This window comes from Apteryx mantelli, chromosome Z, assembly GCF_036417845.1.
Source record: "Apteryx mantelli isolate bAptMan1 chromosome Z, bAptMan1.hap1, whole genome shotgun sequence".
In the NCBI taxonomy this organism is placed as follows: Eukaryota; Metazoa; Chordata; class Aves; order Apterygiformes; family Apterygidae; genus Apteryx; species Apteryx mantelli.
The window spans coordinates 50829350-50847849 of NC_090020.1; the positions used below are offsets into that span (position 1 = coordinate 50829350).

At 38.6% G+C, this 18500-nt stretch overlaps 1 protein-coding gene across 5 annotated transcripts in view; it reads right to left on the reverse strand.

The window, feature by feature from the left end:
- Positions 1 to 18500, reverse strand: part of CAST (calpastatin) — a 65798-nt gene that overhangs the window by 21995 nt on the left and 25303 nt on the right. For 3 of the 5 annotated variants that reach the window (XM_067316654.1, XM_067316651.1, XM_067316650.1), the window contains exons 4-10: positions 10470 to 10529; positions 5070 to 5120; positions 3697 to 3753; positions 3452 to 3568; positions 1645 to 1752; positions 954 to 1055; positions 86 to 166 (exon numbers count right to left, since the gene is read on the reverse strand). In XM_067316654.1, the coding sequence (XP_067172755.1) occupies positions 86 to 166; positions 954 to 1055; positions 1645 to 1752; positions 3452 to 3568; positions 3697 to 3753; positions 5070 to 5120; positions 10470 to 10529 (576 nt within the window). Of the gene's footprint in view, positions 1 to 85; positions 167 to 953; positions 1056 to 1644; positions 1753 to 3451; positions 3569 to 3696; positions 3754 to 5069; positions 5121 to 10469; positions 10530 to 15039; positions 15058 to 18500 lie in introns of those variants that run through there. The other 2 variants (XM_067316655.1, XM_067316653.1) reach the window with 2 other exon arrangements.

Genomic DNA, 18500 nt, shown 5'->3' on the forward strand with positions numbered 1-18500 from the left:
GATTAGTTTTGTGGTGAATGGGAAACAATAATATACAAAAAACAAGAAAACATGCACAAAGAATTATTTTGTTCACTTCACTAACCTTCAGCAATTTAACATACTCTGGAGGAAGACTACCCTCCCGTTTACCCAGTTCTTCTAAGTATCTTGAAGAAATATCTTCCTATGAAAAGAATGCACACATTAACATTTTTGTACTTTTGTTTATCGAACAGCTTATTGTTTCTAATGTAGAGCTATCTACAGTGATACTTCTGGAAAGAAAACGCGAGGACTGTTTAGGTCAGAAGGCCAGTCTTGGAGCCTGACCAGAGAGCGTCTTTCAGAACCTAGTGTCATGCACATGCATCTCAACTAGCTTCAACAGTAGATGCTATTCAGCAAAACCCTGCTTCTCCACAGTCAGGATCCTTCTGCAGTAATATAAGTCATTTCAATGTCTCAGGCCATGGAATATATTACTCTACCTAGATTGAATTTTAAATATTTATAAATTCTGAAGTTTTTATCATGGGTGACTACTGCATTGAGCCAGTAATCTTAATCTTCCTTATGTAACTCTCACATTCAAACTTGGAAAAGTATGCATTCTTCCCCAAATTCTCAATGTTTTACTGTGTTGCAAGTAGAAATGAAAGCTCCTAGGTTATGTTTCTCTTAAGCCTCCATCATTGCCTTTTGTAAATCTGTTAGAGACCATGCTTGGAAGTCAGTAAAAGAGCAGTGAACCTTCTTGACACTTCACTGTTTTCTACTGCAATATATACATAATTACATCATGTCTGTATTACTAAAAACAATGCTAAACTGCAACTGTGTGAACTCTGTTTTACTCCTTGGCAAACCAAAGTGACAATCACCAGATCAATGTAACAGTGACCAACTATACATATATTTTAGAGATGAATCTTCTTAAAAAGAAAAAATATATATATACACATATAAAATACCGTAATTTCCGGACCAGTGTAAACTGGACTAGTAGGCACATCTTCTTCAGGTCCACCTAGAGTATCTAGTAGGCTATCCAGTGCAGACTCATCCATATGAGGCTAAAAATAAGCAGAGGGTTATAGAAGTTATTATTCTGTGTAAAGAAAAATCAAAATTTGAATCATAGAGAATTTGTAGAGAACTCCTGGAAACAAAACCGAAAGCTTGTTCTGAGCAAGTCTAACATTCATTAAATGTTTTCAGTGAGAATTGTTCTTAAACTCCTTCCTCAACATCAGTAACAAGATTATTTTTATTTATATAGCAGCTGATATATCTATACATACATACATATATATACATACACACACACACTTATAAAAATGTAACTGAAGATGAAATTTAATTAGCTTTTTGTTGACAGCAATACTAGATGCAGTAAAGAGTGACTCTAAGCAAGGCCTTTTAGATAAAACACAAATGGCATGCCAGCATTCTGTTAGGCAGTCTCTCAGGTGGTTCTTCACCACTATACATAACTAGTACCGCTATACTTAACTGCTACTTAGGAATACTTCAGCAATTGCCAGTTTAGTTTCTTTATGCTGCAAAATGGATGAAACTATTGCTGAAAGTGAAGTGTTACAAACAGACATTTTTACAAGGGAAGCATTTGTCTGGGACTGTATTTACCATTTATTTACTTACCTCAGTGCTTGACTCATCAGCTGTAGTAGCCATACTTGCAACAGCACCAGCACCAACTGCACCTGCAACAGCTGCACCACCTGATACAGACTTGTTTTCAGACTTAGCCTGGAGAAATAAGAGAAAAGGTATGAGACAGCATTATTACATGACCTTATGTTAAAAATTCCAGAGACAACTAAGTAAAACAGAGATGTTCCACTCAGGTATGTACATCTGTTGTTCCTGTTCATCTACGCTTCCACAAAAAGCAGATAAAGGCTAGTTCTACCTACTGGTTGAGTGGTCTGGAAGATGGGTAGCTGCAGTTTGCTTGATAATACCAAGCCTAAGCTAAAAAGTCTAACTCAGAGGCTGCATATATTTATTTTGGACTCAGCAATAGGCTAATAAACCTGTATAGCTTCCAGAAGCTTGGGCAGAGTGAGCTCACCATTTATGTGCAATACTATGTAGATATACTGTTTCCAGCATGATTCTGCTGTGGAAAAAAAAGTGTGCAATTTTAACAACTTTACCTCTTTCTTTTACTTTGCCAGTAAAAGAAGTCTGCAGTGCAAAAGGATTATGAGGCCCTTTCCGAGACTCTTTAGAAAGCTTTCATTTACACCTGAATCGCTTTGAAGCTTAGTAGTTCTCAATATAGCATTAAAATCAGCAACTGATATAGCTCAAACAGGTAGACTGAAAACTGCCTACTTACTGTTTCAGGGAATTAGGTGCTTGCTAGGAGCAACATCAAGACAGGAAGCAGATTTCTACATTACTGACATTCTCATTTACTGCAAAAAGATCCGAGTTGTAGGAGAGCTGCAGAAGTCCTCTATGTCATTGCAGCCTTGTTACCCAGACACATGCAGACCAGATGTCCAAGAAGTCCAGATTCTCACTCTGCTACACACTTTTCCTCCAGCTTTTTGCCTCACTCACCCCTCTGAAATGACTCCTCCCCACCCTTTTCCCTAACCTATCTCTTTCCAGTTTTCTTCAGAGTCTTGCAGTTACGGAGGATGGGCTGCCCACTGCAGACTGCTGGCCTGCTGACCTTCCACATTTAGAGCAGAAATTGCTACTACAAAACATGCCCAAAACACTCCATAGATAAAGGAGTATGGTAGTGCTCATATAAAAACCATTCACTTGATTGACTGGCAGGTCCTATCTGTTCACCTTTCAGTAGTGAAAGGGCAGAGGAAAAACTGCAAAGAATCAACTATATCCAAGTATTTCCAAGGAACTTGTAAAAACCTTGCAAGAATGACAGAGAAGCCCCAAACAAAAAGCTTGCATGAATGACAGAGGAGCCCCAAACATGCAATACATAGGTACAGACTTAAGCAGGCCTACAACTGAAATAAGAATCTTAATGTGACTTATTTGGCTAACAGCCAGAACATGTTAAGTCAATAAAAATAGATGTGCGAAGAAGACAAAAGGTGAATGCACATCAGGATCAGCAAACAACTAGTGTAAACTACCAACGTCAGCTGGCTGTGCAGCTGTATCTGCCCTGCAGCTGATGCTTATCCATTAATGCTATCATGGGTAAGCAGGAATTGGTATATTCAGTATGTTATTTAAGTAGTAGGCAAAATCTGAAGTTTCTGAAGTCCCAAATTTTGGAGCAGCACAGAGGAGGTTTGTCGTACACACCTTTAAAAACAGCAGAGTTTCAGAGTTTTTCTACATTGTGATCTTTGTGGCCCAGTCCGGTTTTACAAAATTCAGTATAAGAGAATCTTGATTTAGATTTCTATCCTCTGTAATAACATAAATAAGAAAAAATGGATTGCTACTTTTACTGTACCTTTGCTGTTTCTATGGAAGTTGGTGGTGAGGGTTGATCAGTTTGACTTGTAGTTCCTTTTCCTGTATTATTTGGTTTAGAAGCTGTTGTCACAGAAGGTTCGATTTGGCTTTTTCCCTGTATAGAGATAAACATATTGCTACTAGATAATTTTGGGCCTATTGTTTATTCATTTGTTTTAATAAAAGAGAAAAAGAAGAAAAATACCACAAGAAAACCCAAAGAAAAAAAAATATATAACTTACATCACCAGTTTCCTTTTGCTTCCCTTCAGTTGGCTGTTTAGTTTGAGAGTCTGTTGGCTGTCATTAAATAAAAATTTGAGATCATTTCCCTTTACCACCACTCAATGCAATGGAATGGGATCTAGACTAGTTCAATAAATACATCTACAAATAAACAGTGGCTGACTGGAAGTCATTAGATAGGAAATAATATTCCCTATCATCTAGGGAAATTCAGTAAACTCATGCTACATAAAGGAAGGTGCACTTCCTGCCTAGAATACACACTCTGAAGTGGACAATCCTTTAAACATTTATCTACATAGGGCTTTCTTTAATAGAAAAGGTGAAAGCCAAGGCTGTACCACTACAGCCATACTTTGAAAATGAGAGGGTCTTTTAAGGAGTTCTTATATTACTTTATTTTTAGCCAGCTATGTATACCCCTCCCTCCCTGACACACATGCAGTTTTAGAGGAGGCAGTAATAATTTCTCTTTTAAACTATATTCACAGGGGAAGGCACAGTTCACATTTGGCTAGAGAAGTTGGCATATGTACAGCCACTGCTAGATACTGTATGAGGCGGAAAAACATGCTTACAGTACTCCTACCAGTCACTTATCCTTAATTGTATTTTAAATTATGTTTTCAGCTAGTCAAAAACGAAATGGGAATCAACTTTTCTGATATACTCTTGCAAAACTATGGCTCCCTACTCAATTACCTCCTCCTGCCCTTTTGCAAATTAAGACTGAAATAACTTTGCTTTTGTGCTTTGAGTTTGGAGAGGTTTTTTGTTTGTTGGGGAAAGGAGGTTGCTTGCTTTTATACTTAGGATACTTTATTTTTTCTTTAAAAGCCTCCAGTTTTTCTGTTCTCTTTGGGCTGGGGATAAGTAAGGAAAGGGAGTGGTAAAAAGGGAAGGAACTTCAATCCTCCCTAAAACATATGAGTCAATTTGGGTTCCTGATTATTCATTTAAAGAAAAACCAGTATGACAGCAAATGACAGAGGAAAAGCCCAGAGCTTGCAACTGATGTCTGAGCAAATTCCACATCATGTCTCAGATCAACTATCCAGAAAAATTAAAAGCACCAGCTTTCTCCACTTCTTCATACCTGCACTTAACTTGACTAAGCACGAGCTGGATTTAGAACTGGTTACCAGAAGGCTTCGGAAGCAGCTGCAAAGTGCTGACGCACACTGGCTGCTCTCCCACAGCACATCTCCACCCCGCCAGCTCCTGAGCTCTTCTGCAAACAGGTACGTTTCTCTCTACTCATGCAGCAGTTTCATGTGGCACAGTAGTAGCAAAGGATTTAGCTTGTCATTTCAAAGTCAGTCAAAGACCAAAGTGCAACAACTCACCAAAGGTGAAAGATAAGTACTCACCTTGGTTGACTGTGCAGTTTTTCCAGGTTCTGTTTTGGTTGTTGGTGTGGGCTGAAATATAAGCAGTGTACATACAGACAGAGATTAATATGCTTGGTTATTTTTAAGGGGTTAATTTATTAAAAGAGGAATATCTTTATATCAGACAGATTCATACCTGTGAGCATATGTATTACACAACTAATATTTAATGCTTTGATTTTGGCAGTTTACAAGACTCTGGCACATAACTCCATCCAGGTGTTCTAGGAGTAGTCAAATGTGTGCATGCACACACACACATACTTCATATAAATATTTAACTTAAAGAGTGAAAAGAGAGAGAAGGAAGATTTTAAATGTAATAACACCTGAAAAATTTTTGCAGCCACACCACAAAAACCTATTCCTATGATTCACCTCAAGTCAAAGTACAGTAAACAATAAATTAATCCTAACAGAAACATGTAAGAACAAAGACTGAAAAGAAAAGGATCGTTATATTTGATAAGAAAAAAGAAACACGAAAATGGCACACTCTTCACCATATCTTATTAATTTTTTGCTGTTACTATTTCAACTGTGTTATGATTAACACTAGAAGAGCCAATGTGGCTACCGGAAAGTCATCTGGGGACTCTGAAAGATGGCTGTTGACTAATGCATGAGCCTCACAAGTTCTAGCTGCAGAATCACCAGGGGAAAACATGAACTCAGAGTGTGATTTGATCTATTACTGCTAGAAACAGCACTAGGTGGAAAGACTCTGAAGTTAGATATAGGGAGATGTATATCCACACACACGCCATGCAACAGAGCACACGTTCCTGAGCCAGCGCCCACAGAGACGGGTAACAGCCACAGGGCAGAGCTCCCCAGGGGTGTAACAGCTTGGTACGGAAAGCAGTGTAAGTTGTAGCAGTGCTACTCAACCCTGGGACCTTTCCTCCTTTGAGGCTGGCATCACCACGCTTCCTCTAGTGCCCACCATGGACACTAGCACCACATTTCATTGCAGGGTGTGCACATGCAGCAAGAGGATTTTCAGACTCTGCTTAGGAAATATGGGGCCACAGACAGAAACCCTCCATGGCTGTACAACACACTGAACATATTTAAAGTTGTTGAGAGACAAATAATAGACATTTTTTTTCAATCATTAAGTAAAAGTCAGTGAAGAAACAACAAAAATCCAACTAGACTGTAATTTAAAAAATGAAATTTCTTATTACACTTTTGCAAGTTTTTCTCATCTCTGCTGCCAAACATTAATTACTGTTTAGATATATCCAGCTTATATTTGCTAGCTGACTACCCACAAAAATTTGCTAAACAGTTTATCATTTTTTATGCAAGTATTCACATCCAAACACAGAACCACAAATACTTGGTTGTGAAATCCTGAACACCTATGCGTAGATACCCAGGCAGAAGATGGGCATAGGTCCTGAAGCTGCAGACCACAGCGAAGAACACAACACCACACGACATTCAGCACAGGACAGCATAAATCACAAAAAGCAAACTATTACTAGAGATGGAAGCCAAAAATTTCCTGGCCTGCAAACTGAAAAAAAAAAAGAAATAATAATAATAACAAAAAAGAAAATTGCTTAACCTCCCAGATTCCCCCTTTGGATTTTCTCTTCATGTGAACCCTGAATAAAACATAGTACTTCCCAGGTTCAGTCATACTTTATGTATGACTCCCACACATATATGCTTACTATATGGTTAATTCAAAGACACACACATCTATATGTGTACCTGTAAACTACTTAATCCTATATCTAAAAAGATAATCCTAAATTTTCACAGTTTTTAGCTTGAAAAGGTTGGATATATTTATATACCAAGTAAAGCAAAAAGTCAATCAGACATGAGATGTCCTTAGTTGGCAGCTAGGGCACAAAAAATGCCACAGAAGTTAGAGAATGAGGCTCAAGAAACATATGGTTTCAATAATTTATTTCCAAACTGTGGTGGGCTTACAGAGAAGGTGGCAACATGAAGAAGCATGACAAAAGACTGTAATGGAAGATTATTAGCTCAAGACTAATGGCTCCAGTGGTAAGTGGTTAACATTTTAATGGTGTAACATCCTACAGCATCAGACACCATTTATTAGCAACTACATGCCATTATTTTCATATACTGTAAGTATTATTTTATTGACTACTTAGTGTATTTTATTGAGTAGGTTATGTGTTATTTGTTATTCTTGTGTAGCTTTTAATAATCTACCAAATTGCTCATACTATAAATTTCTGACAGTGCTGCAGAATATATGGACTCATATGTAAAATACTTTGATTCAAAACATTTAAACACACCTGAAGATGTTAAGGCCACACTAAAGCAAAAGACCCTGAATACACACCTGTGCATGCACACACACACACACACACCCCTCTACTTGGATAGACTTCTAGACATAATTATGTTCACATCTAACAATACAAATTTATTCCTGAACAAATCAAAGTAGTGCTCTCACATTTTCAGCATGAGGCTATGCACTGAAAGTCAACATTTAGTCATCCTTTAAACACAATCAATTGTGAGCGGTCATAGTGTGAAGACACAGCATCAGTTTATAATGTACACTGAGCTCCTACAGAGATAAGACGTCCCACGTCCCCTTCTACTACCTGGTCCCGCCTGCACTGTGCCACTGTCTGTGAGGCCACATGTTAAACTGACCCAGGAAACTGGCAAATAGCCTGGGAAAGAAAAAAATCTTTTTCAGCTAGATCAGTTTTCTTATTCAGTTAACAGTGCAGTTGCACAAACATCTACACCAGCAAAAGGAAGAAAGCCCAATAGGAAATGTTTTCCTCGATGGCAGTACTAGCACCCTGCTCCCTCAATTCCTCCAGCAAAATCCACCAGGTTCCTGCCCTCGCCTCCAGACCTCTGACCACCTCACTTAACCCTTTGGACATTGCCACAAAACAATAAATTCCACATTCCTCTCCCAGCTGCGCTAACTCCCAGGTTTTTCAGTGGCATAAAACCGTGAGAGACAAAGGATTTATGTATAGACCTGAGAGCTAAAAAGGGGTCCAGAGGATCTTTAAGGAAAGTGGTACAGTAGAGAGACTCTAAGAAAGAGAAATGAGACTTGGTCACAGCAAGCTGTGGAGTTAGTAGTTCACTTGCCAGAAATTTGGGATTAGAAATTAAAGCTCCAACACTCAGCAACCTTATTTCTTTTCAAAGACTACTGTCAAAATGCAGAAGACCTGCTTAACCAAGAAGAAGGAAGACATTAATAACACAGCACCTTTAAAAGAAAATTTGTCATACACTTGCAAATGCAGGACAGCGTTTCAGAGGGGTTGGTGTTTACCAGTCTTACAGCACTGAAGTTTACACCTCTGCTGCTGTAGCTCTGTTTCATCTTGCAAACACCAGCTTTAATGATTTCATTAGAAATTTACCACATTCTTCTGAGGGTTATTTCAAATCACAACTAAGAAAAAGACAATATCTATTTTTAGATAGCTGGCTGGATTCAATAATCAGGAATGAACATGATACAAATGAGTTTGCTCACAAACATAAAAGGAATCTGAAACTGGAGACTGAGAGATACCTTCACTTATGAGTAACAGTCATCATACACAAAAGGAAAAGGTTTGTTGTCCAGCTCACTGCTAGCAGTGTAAGTCTTACATATTGTGTGTGTGTGTGTGTGTGTGTGTGTGCGCGCGCGCGCATGCGTGTGTGTGGAGGAAAATGGTTATAAAAATTAAATACATTGGCCTTCTGTAGCTATTAGTTCTGAAAAAAAAAATTTGCAGACATACTCAAACAAGAATATAGTGGTATTTAGAAGAGAGAGAGCTGAAAAAGGAAACAGATACGTCTTATAAAGACTTCTTTGTTCAGAAAAGTTCTAAAGATTCATGTGAGTGCTTGCTCAGAGTCTACAAGCAAGCAGTAACTTTACCTGTATATCTGTACAAAAAAAGTCTCTGTTTCAGCAAGAATTTTTTTTTTTTTTTTTTTAAACAAGTGGCATTGCCCATCGGTCAGTAAGTGGTCCTGATACTGCTTATCATCTCAATTAACGACCTGGCTGAAAGTGCACTTCCTCATCAAGTCTGTGGATAATACTAAGCTAAGGGGAAGCAGCTGATATACCAGAGGGTAGGGCTGCTGTTCAGAAAGATCTCAACAGGCTGGAAAGACGGACTGTCAGAAACCACGTGAAAGTTCAACAAAGACGAAAAGGCAACTGCATCTGGGATTGAAGAACCCACATAACACCACAGGCTGCGAGCTAATGGGATAGAAAGCAGCCCTGCAGAAGAGGACCTGGAGGTCCTCGTGGACAGTAGGTGGAACACGAGTCAGTAGCATGCCCTTGCGGAGAGGAGGGCTAATTGCATGTTGGGCTTCATTATTAAAAGCACAGTCCAAGGCACTGCTGAGGGAAGTGACTATTTCCCTCTATTCAGCACTCCTGAGACCACGCCTGGAGTATTATGTCCAGCTTTGAGCTCCCCCACACAAGACAACAACAAACAAAAAATTCTTCATAACAGAGGTGATCAAACATCAGAGCTGGCTACCCAAGAGAGGCCGTGCAACCTGCACGCTTACAGATACTCCAAGCTTGCCTGACAAGGCCCCGAGCTGGCTGGTATAACTTCGGAGCTGTTCCTGCACAGACTGGGGGCTGAACCAAGTGACCTCCAGAGGCCCCTTCTGACCCCACTGCTCTACAATTATATAGGTACTTTTTAATCATATATACACAAAGTGCAAACAAGTCCTAAGCTTTACCACTGCACAAGTCCTTGCTGATCTAGTCTGATATTCAGTAATTTTATTGGTTTCACTGTTATGGTTATGGAAAATGAAAGAATATGGGAGGGACAGAATCATTGCTCATTACTTTGGATAATAGTGTCAGGCAACAGGGGCATAAGCGAGGTTTACGAATCTTTTCTAACACGAAGTACAGGCATTGATGATACAGCTTCTACACTGAAGAAGTTATAGCCATTAAACAAGACAAAACAAGCGTAAAGGACAAGGGAAAGGAAGCTGACAGGCAGACACAGACGTATGACTAAGAAGATGAGGTTGTACATATACTAAAAGCTGAAACTTGCCCTGAATTCTTCAAATATATGAAATTATCAATATGCAAATAACCCTGTAATTACACTGGGAGGAGGGTTATATACATGTCACAAAGTGTGACTGAATTAAAATACAGTCAGGATTGTTTTCATAAAATTCTCCAAGTATTCTTGGTAACATTTTTTTCAGGTATTTTTCAAAGGAGAAATTAAGCTGCAGACAAGAAATATGCAAAGTAAAAGTGAGTCAGTATTAAAAAAAAGAAATTCCCTTGCTTTACATGTTTGTGCTTAATTGAAAAATGAGTTTCTTAGGAAATCATACCTTTGTTTCAGATGGCTCCATAATATGTGGTTTTGATGCATCAGCAGAGGGGGACTGTTTCTGAGGAATAAAAAGGAAAAGACGAGTTAAATTTCACCTTTATTACATGTAATTTATATTAAACAAGCATAAGCAACCTGGATTCATTAGATACCCAACTAAAAATAAAGAATGATTTATTACTGAAAAATAAGAGTTACCATTTTAGATCTTCTGCCTTGCCTGTATTTCTACAATACATTTACATAGGTATTCTACAGCATGATCCCTATATATCTCATTACAGCATTCTCTTCTCTGACATGAACTGAAAGCAAATTTCATATCAAGTATTGAAACAATCATAAATCCTGCTCTTCTATGAAGTACCCATACTTTCTGAGCAAGATTCTTGCACATTTCAACTTTCTTTTTAAAGAAACTGGATTCTTGGATTTACTAGTTTGTCACACAAAATATTGAATACTAAATTAGCAGAATCAAAAATGTTGAGATGAGAAGGAATACTTAATCACTACGTAACACAAGTCAAAAAGCGTTTCAGCGTGTCATGCAACCCTTGCACAGAAGCAGCAAACTACAGTCTCTTTTCCTAGCTTCAGTGATGTTACTTTCACTGAGAACAGCAGATGTTTCTGAATGCATCTTTCTCATCCCAGAAATGAACGTTCTAATTGTCTCAATACTTTATACAGATACAATACCACCTCTTTAGTCCCACTTAATGTTTGTCTGCCTAGCCATCCCAACAGCTGTATTTGCCATCTCAACCACAGCAACGTGCTCACAGTTTACATTCAAATGAATACCACAAATTCTTTCTAGATTTTTTCCTCAGATCTTTACTCAAGCCACTTGCTCTATTAAAATACATATTGTCTGAATGAACTCAGAAGCAATATTACTATTCCATACCAGGGGTGACTTCTTACTTCCATGAGGAAAATTTTCTCCTTTTAAACATGAAATAAAACTTTCAAGATAATTGGCCATTTTTAAATAGATCCACCCAGCACTGTCAAAACTTTTCATAGTACAAACATTTCTCAAAAATAAGACAAAACTTAGAGAGAATTTAAAAGGTACACTATGATGATGGTAACTTCTCATTCTGCGCAAATCCCAAAACCCAAGGACAGAAATACCAGCAGTTTTAGTTAGTACATCTGTCTTTAGGTCCTTCTGCCAATTTTTCATGGTTTTGCAGTTACATTTTTTCTATGCTCTTACACAACTTCCCAACCTTCTGTGCTGTGAGAAAAACTCACACAGTGCAACTGGCTATGTACAAATCTAAGGAAGCTAAGACGTCACTTGTGGGTATGTGTGTTGGAGGTGTGTGTGGAACATAGCTATGGGGACTTCCAGTCGAACTGCCAACACCAGTCCTTTCATTAACATGACTAACAATAATAGAGGAACTATGCTAAATGGTTAATTTTCACATGCAAGAGTGGCACACAAAGCCTTTTCTGATATTTTGCACATCTCTGTAAGAGGTTTAACGACTAAACATATACTGGAGATACTCTACAATTGCCATACTATTTTAAGCAAATAATTTCTGCTTCCATGTATACATACAGATTGATTATAATAGATGACAAATTTTGGAGGGGTGGAGAGGAAAATCACATAAGAATGTATAAAGCCTCCTACATCAAGACAAGGAACAAATATTTTTAACAACCTTTTTATATACTTCAACCATCACTACCAGGTAATCTGTAGGCAAAAAGGTCATATTTTTCCTATTCTGCATAGTAACAGACTTTCCTTTCCTTTTCTTAATTTTCTATTAAATTAATCTGAATTCCTTCTAGATGACTAACAAGTATCTGTTCTACACCTCTTCACATTAATCATCCTAATAACTATTCATTTAATAAAGATATATCACTCTATATTGCATAGCATGAATTATTTATAATTTATCTGAGCACTTCTCCCTCCCTCCCCTTCAAAACCTCCCACCAAACCTTTTTCTTACAAACTGCTGAAAAATTCTTTGCAACGTTTCACTACAACCGCACCGCGACAACCTCCGAAGATCCTCTCCCACAGCACTATCCGACTGCGACAGTGTTACCATCATGGTTGCTGTAACATTGCTTCGCAGAAGGCAATCTCGTTTAAGGAGGTCTGTCTCAGGCGAAGCTTTACAGCCCTGTATCTTAGCTAAAATCTCTCTCTCAAAAAACCCCCCAAAACAACAACAACAAACAAACAAACAAACAGCCTCTACTTCTCTCTGTGCTATCCAGCTGAAATACTTACAAGCTAGTAGTAATGAGGAGACATATGAGAAGTTTAAATGCTCATGGAGGAATAAGAAAAGTTTGAGGATAGTGACAGTCAAATAAATGGCTGCTGATCAACTACTATGAAGAAATGTCAAGCCATCCTCCCCTGCAAACACTTAGGGCTGACAGAGAGGAAAAAAAAAAAAAATTTATCTTTTGCTGGGGACTCAGAAGGGAGAGACTGGGAGGGCACAGGGCACTTCCTACTGCAGCTGATCTTCATATATAGAGAAGGTGGCACAGCACTACCTTCATCTTCTGGCTCCCTCAGAGGCAGAGTACATCTTAGTTTCACTGCAGAGCATTTTTGCCCAAATTACCCAACATTCAGGGTCTCTAGCTGTCCAGACCGCCCCATGACAGAGCCCTACAAGGAGGAAGGAGGGTCCTTGTCCCTCCCAGTCCTTTCGCACTCCACCTCACGGGGTGGCAACACAACAAGCTGCAGACATCTAAATATTTGTTTGGTTACTATCACGCAGCCAATAAAAACAATCCGACTTTCTTGTAAGGCCACTTTTGGACGAATTCCTTTTACTGTGGGTTGTTTTGGTGTTCATCCTCGGGGGGTTGTGAGAGTTAGCCAGCAATATGCAGCTGCCAAAAAAAGCCCCGCGTACTCTACTTGCTGCAGTCCGACAGTCTGCATAGATGAAGCCTCGCCTCCCGATGCAACACATGAATGCATGTCAGGCTTGGAGGTAAATATTACAGTGTTGCCTAGTAACTAGCATAACTACTGCCTGACACATGGCTCACCGGAAGTTGGAGGGAGACTTTAAGATAGGGAGGCACACCCTGTTCCTATGAAGGGATGGTAAACCCCTGCCACTGCTTGGGCCAAACAAGCCCTGTCAAAAAAGGTTAAATTTTCAAATAGAAAGCAGGAATGATGGGAGTTCGATTTGCCCTTGAAGTGGTGGGACAGAGAGAGGAAAATCACCTAAGTGCTCTAGCAGAAAAAGCCATGTTTTTCTTGTGCTTTTGCAGATACCCCAGAGGGCAGAACCTGCAACGGATGGAAAAACGAACATCATTAGCACTGAGGCTTGTTCTTCCCATGCCCTCACCTACGTGGGTCCTGCCCAGATGGAGGTGCTGATGCTGGCGGACACCACGCAGCTGAGGGGGTCAGCCAGGAGCTCCCGGCCGCGCGAAGAGGCAGCTGCTGGGGAGCTGCTCTGCAAGCGGCTGCGCGAGGAGGAAGACTCCATTGCACGACACCTGGGAACATACCGACAGCAAGCGACCCGCAGAAACACCCCAGAAAGGGCACGAAAGGATCCAACTTGAAAACGATAAACTGAGGAGCAAAGTGCTACTACTAAGGTTGAAGAGATCAAACACAACAACAAAAAGCCCCCCCAAACAAACATAGAGAAGCGAGGCTGGCAGCAATACTAAGAAAAGTACTGAAGGTTACAAGGCCACAAGGTGAGATACTACTGCCAACAAACAAACAGTACCCAAGATAAGACTTGTTACCATGAGTGATAAACATAAAATACAGGAAAATTTTTCCATTTTTTGGTTTGATCCTCTCTAGGACAAGTGCTACATACAGCTGTATCCAGTTTTGGCCATCACACTTCGACAAAGATGAGAAAAGAAAAACCTGAAGAGAGGTTTAGAAAAAGACAATTTATGAAGAAAAGCCGGGTGTAAGAGACTGGAATTGGCTAGTTACAGGAAAAGGAGGATGGCACCTGATGTCCTGTCCTCTCTGGTCAGGGAGCCAAGAAAAGTGGAAAACGAGGGAAACTGGCTTACTCTGTAGCAAAGAATATTTGAAGCCACATCACAAAGACTTATTTCCCTACAAGACTAGTCTCTCTGTGGAAGTGGCTACCTGGAGGAACTGCAGCATTTACAGCACTGGAAGCTTTTGAAACAGGTTAGACAAGCGTTTACTCAGTGATCCAGCTATGCTCGCTCTGGGACAGCAGGCTCAGTGGCCACTTGATTACTCTTTTGGGCTTGCACACCTTTGATACACAAGTTGCGACTACTTCTCAGGCTTAGTGTTAAGACAATTTTATCATTTCAGTATTACTAACTTACTGAGTATATGACGGACAGAAGGAAGAAAAAAAAAATCACCTTCCACAATAAAACACCAAAGCATAATTTTGTTCCAATTTACATGTGTACATCCAGCTGACTTTGGTTACTTCAATTATGGCTGTGTACCTCAAGGCAAAATTTACTTTACTGCTATGTGAGACTAAAAATGGCTACTTCTTAACATTAATTGTTCTGTTACTAACCCTTGATTAACAGTGATTGTTAGATGCGGGCAACAAATGCTCTTGGGAGTACTGTTGGGAAAAAATAATGGGTTAATTTGCTTAAGTGAAATACCTTTAGAGCCGTTATGGGTTAAATCTTTCAGTTGCTTTAATGGTATATTTTAATAGCTATGCAACTCTTACCTCTATGAGTCCTATAGAAGCCTTTTTAACAGAAAGAGGGCCAAGAATAGCAGAGGACTGATGTATTTCATAACATTGTGAGCAAAGCAATATACAATTTTCAAAATGAATTCATGCCCCCCCCCCAAATCAATATTATGATGAGTCACATAAACACAATTCCATCCATTTTCCATTATGGCAAGTGGAGTTGCAAAACACAATTTGAGCCAAAATCTATGTATGCGCATATTTGCACAAGCAAGCATGTGCACATGCACACGGGTCCGTGTGCATACATACACACAGTGGCAAACTAAAGCATGCAGAGATTTAAAACTGGAAAAAGTACCACAGAAACTACCTCTTGTTGTTATACATGAATGGTCAGCTATTAGGTCATGAGGAAAAACAGTGACTTTTAACAGGAGAAAAAAAATTGATCAACTGAGAGAACAATATTTCTTTTGGAGATCTCAGGCTGTCAGCTAATTTTGCAGAGGTTTATATTAAAAACTTAAAATATGGAGTAGCAGGACATAAGAATCCAGTTTGTACCTGCGGTCACTGGTATGCTTACCTAAAACATTCTTTTAATATATACCACTATACTGTCTTTTTGTGAGGAGTTTCTGTGTAGAAATAATTAGCATGATTCCTTTTCTAAACAATTTATGTTACAAGTTCTAATGTCTAACTATCACATGTGACTATGGGTGTGCCTATTTTATTTTTGAAGGCTATTATCGTTGTTTGAATTCACACACATTGCATGTTATAAACAAAGCCTATTGCCCATGCCAATTGCTGAGTGGATAAATTAAAAAAAAAAAAAAAAAGTAAAAGCCAAAAAACACACACTGAAAAAACCTTAATGGACAGTTAGTTTTTCAGTAGCTAAATGCTAATTCAGTATAAAATCCTATACTAAATTTTGTTACTTTGATACCACTAAGCTCATTCCAGCCCTGACTCAGCAAAGCCCCTGACTTTGTGCCCAATGCCATTAAAACTACCAACAACAAAACCTCCAAGATTTTAGTATTCAAAAATTAAGATTTATTTAAATAGGCAGCTTGTTGAATTCATGCGTTTGCAGCTGAATTTTTCAATACACATTTAGTTTTAAATATTCATACCTTAAAAAAAAAACAAAAAAAACCCTCTAGAGATGCTTCCTGTGCTTTTGAAATTCATAAACTCCATGGATGTGTATACAATTTAAAAATCTGTAGAAACTCTTATCCACGGATAGTTTAACATTCCACAGCTTGACAAAGATAAGAAAAATAATTTCCGAAATAAGAGTCCCCCTTAGAAACTAATAAAGTCAAAAATACATTTGCTCTTTTGAAATGCAGGTTCACAGTTCAGAGCAAATATGAAGAATAAACTGAAGTACAACTAGAATGCATTAATTATTAATATTCTGCAGAGCATTATATATATATAAAACATATATATAACGCTCTGCAGAGGAGTAAACAAACCTCAACAAGTAACTTCACTAGGTATCGAACTGAGGGTGCATGGAGACTCTTACAAGTTGAGAGAACAAAGGCACTGGCTGTCCAGGGATGGACTGGTACGCAACAAAAATGCGGGTGGAGACCCCTGCATGAAACTGAACATCAGGAAAGCCTCGTCAGCACATTCCAGTCTTAAGTGGGCTCTTTGGAGAGCTCTGGAAGTACATGCTCTGCCTGACACCTTCAAACTCCATTGAAACTGTCCTCCTGAATGACACTAGTATTAAAAACAAACGGTAGGTTTATGTTGTTGCCTTTTTTCTGAACCTGAAAGTCAAACATAATAAATCAGAAAGACAAAGACCAGCACTGGTAACATCAGACCAAGCCTTTTTGCAAACCTCAATTTAAAGGATGATCCAGGTTACTCTTGTGAAAAAGACTAACCATGAAATTTCATTCTTCTGCACTTTTCTCATGAATAAGTATTTGCAACAGATATTAATCTATACACAGCAGTAAGATCAACCATCATTTAGAAATGCTAAAAGAGCATGAAGGAAATGAACAAATACATTTCCTCATGAAAGAAAAGCATATTAACAGATTTTTAAAGAGACTGGCTTGAACCAAGAAATGGAAGAGCCAATTTGTTCATAAAGCACTTTTTTTACAGTATTAAGTGTTTCTAAATTTACTGAAGATCCCATCAAGACAGAGAAGCTTCATAACATGGGTTCATACCTCTTGTTTTCTTCTGTTTTGATTACTAAAATAAAATTTATGCTGTTTTAGCAGACAAAAGAAGCTTGGCAATACTTAACCCCTAAATCCTGTACTATCAATTAAAGCTGATACACCATACTGTTCAAATTTAAAGTAACAGTTCAATTTAAACAGTGTTTTTTAAGATAACCTACTTGCATTTGAATTTGCTGATGCTGTATGACATGTTATCAAGCACCAAGTGTGATTAAGATCAAACTTACCACAGTGAGTAACAGAGGCTTTGTCTACCTAGAAGCTAATATCAACCAAAACACCTTTAGGTTAGATGTCCGTTTTAAAATCTCTGTATTTCAGCAACCTATGTCAAGTCTAAAGCTTAAAACCAGTAGGGTTTTCTTATCTTAAAGTCACTGTTGAGATTCTGAAACAGCTTTATGCTTAAATAAAGAACACTCCAAGGTGGGTGAGCAACAATTGATTTAACTCATTTTTGTACCATTTGCCTCTTCTCTTCTTAAACTTTCTATACCTCAGTTTATGATTACTTACATTCTGAAAATTACTGATATGCAGAAAAACTTACAACTATCCCACAGAGGATGGGAAGAAATTCTGTCTGCTCATTTGTTAGTATATCCTACTGTGTCTAAAGGGTTTTTTTTTTGTTGTTTGTTTGGTTGTTCATTTGTTTTGGGAGAAGTAGAGGAATGGAGTTTGCTAGAATATGTACGCTATCTAAGCACAGAGAGCCTCAACATGCACACAAATAGATGGTTCAGTTTGATCTGCGAGCAGAAGAAATTATTTACACTTAAGTATTTTTCATGGCTTCTGCTCTATAACCTTTCCTATACAAGGATGACTTCTATTTGAGGTGGTTTTGTGATTACAAGTGATCTGGAAAGAAAGCCAGCATGTTCCTAACACAGAAAGGATATTAGAGTTCACATGCTGCCTTCACATTCCTTATGCATGCCAACAGACCACCTCTTTAGTATCTTTAGTAGGCTATACACTGTTTCCGTTACATGTAGTTAAAAGCAAAGACTGAAACAAAGCTCTACTTTTGGATCCAGACTGTACCTCTCCATCATCAAATTCAGACTTTGTTTCACTGGA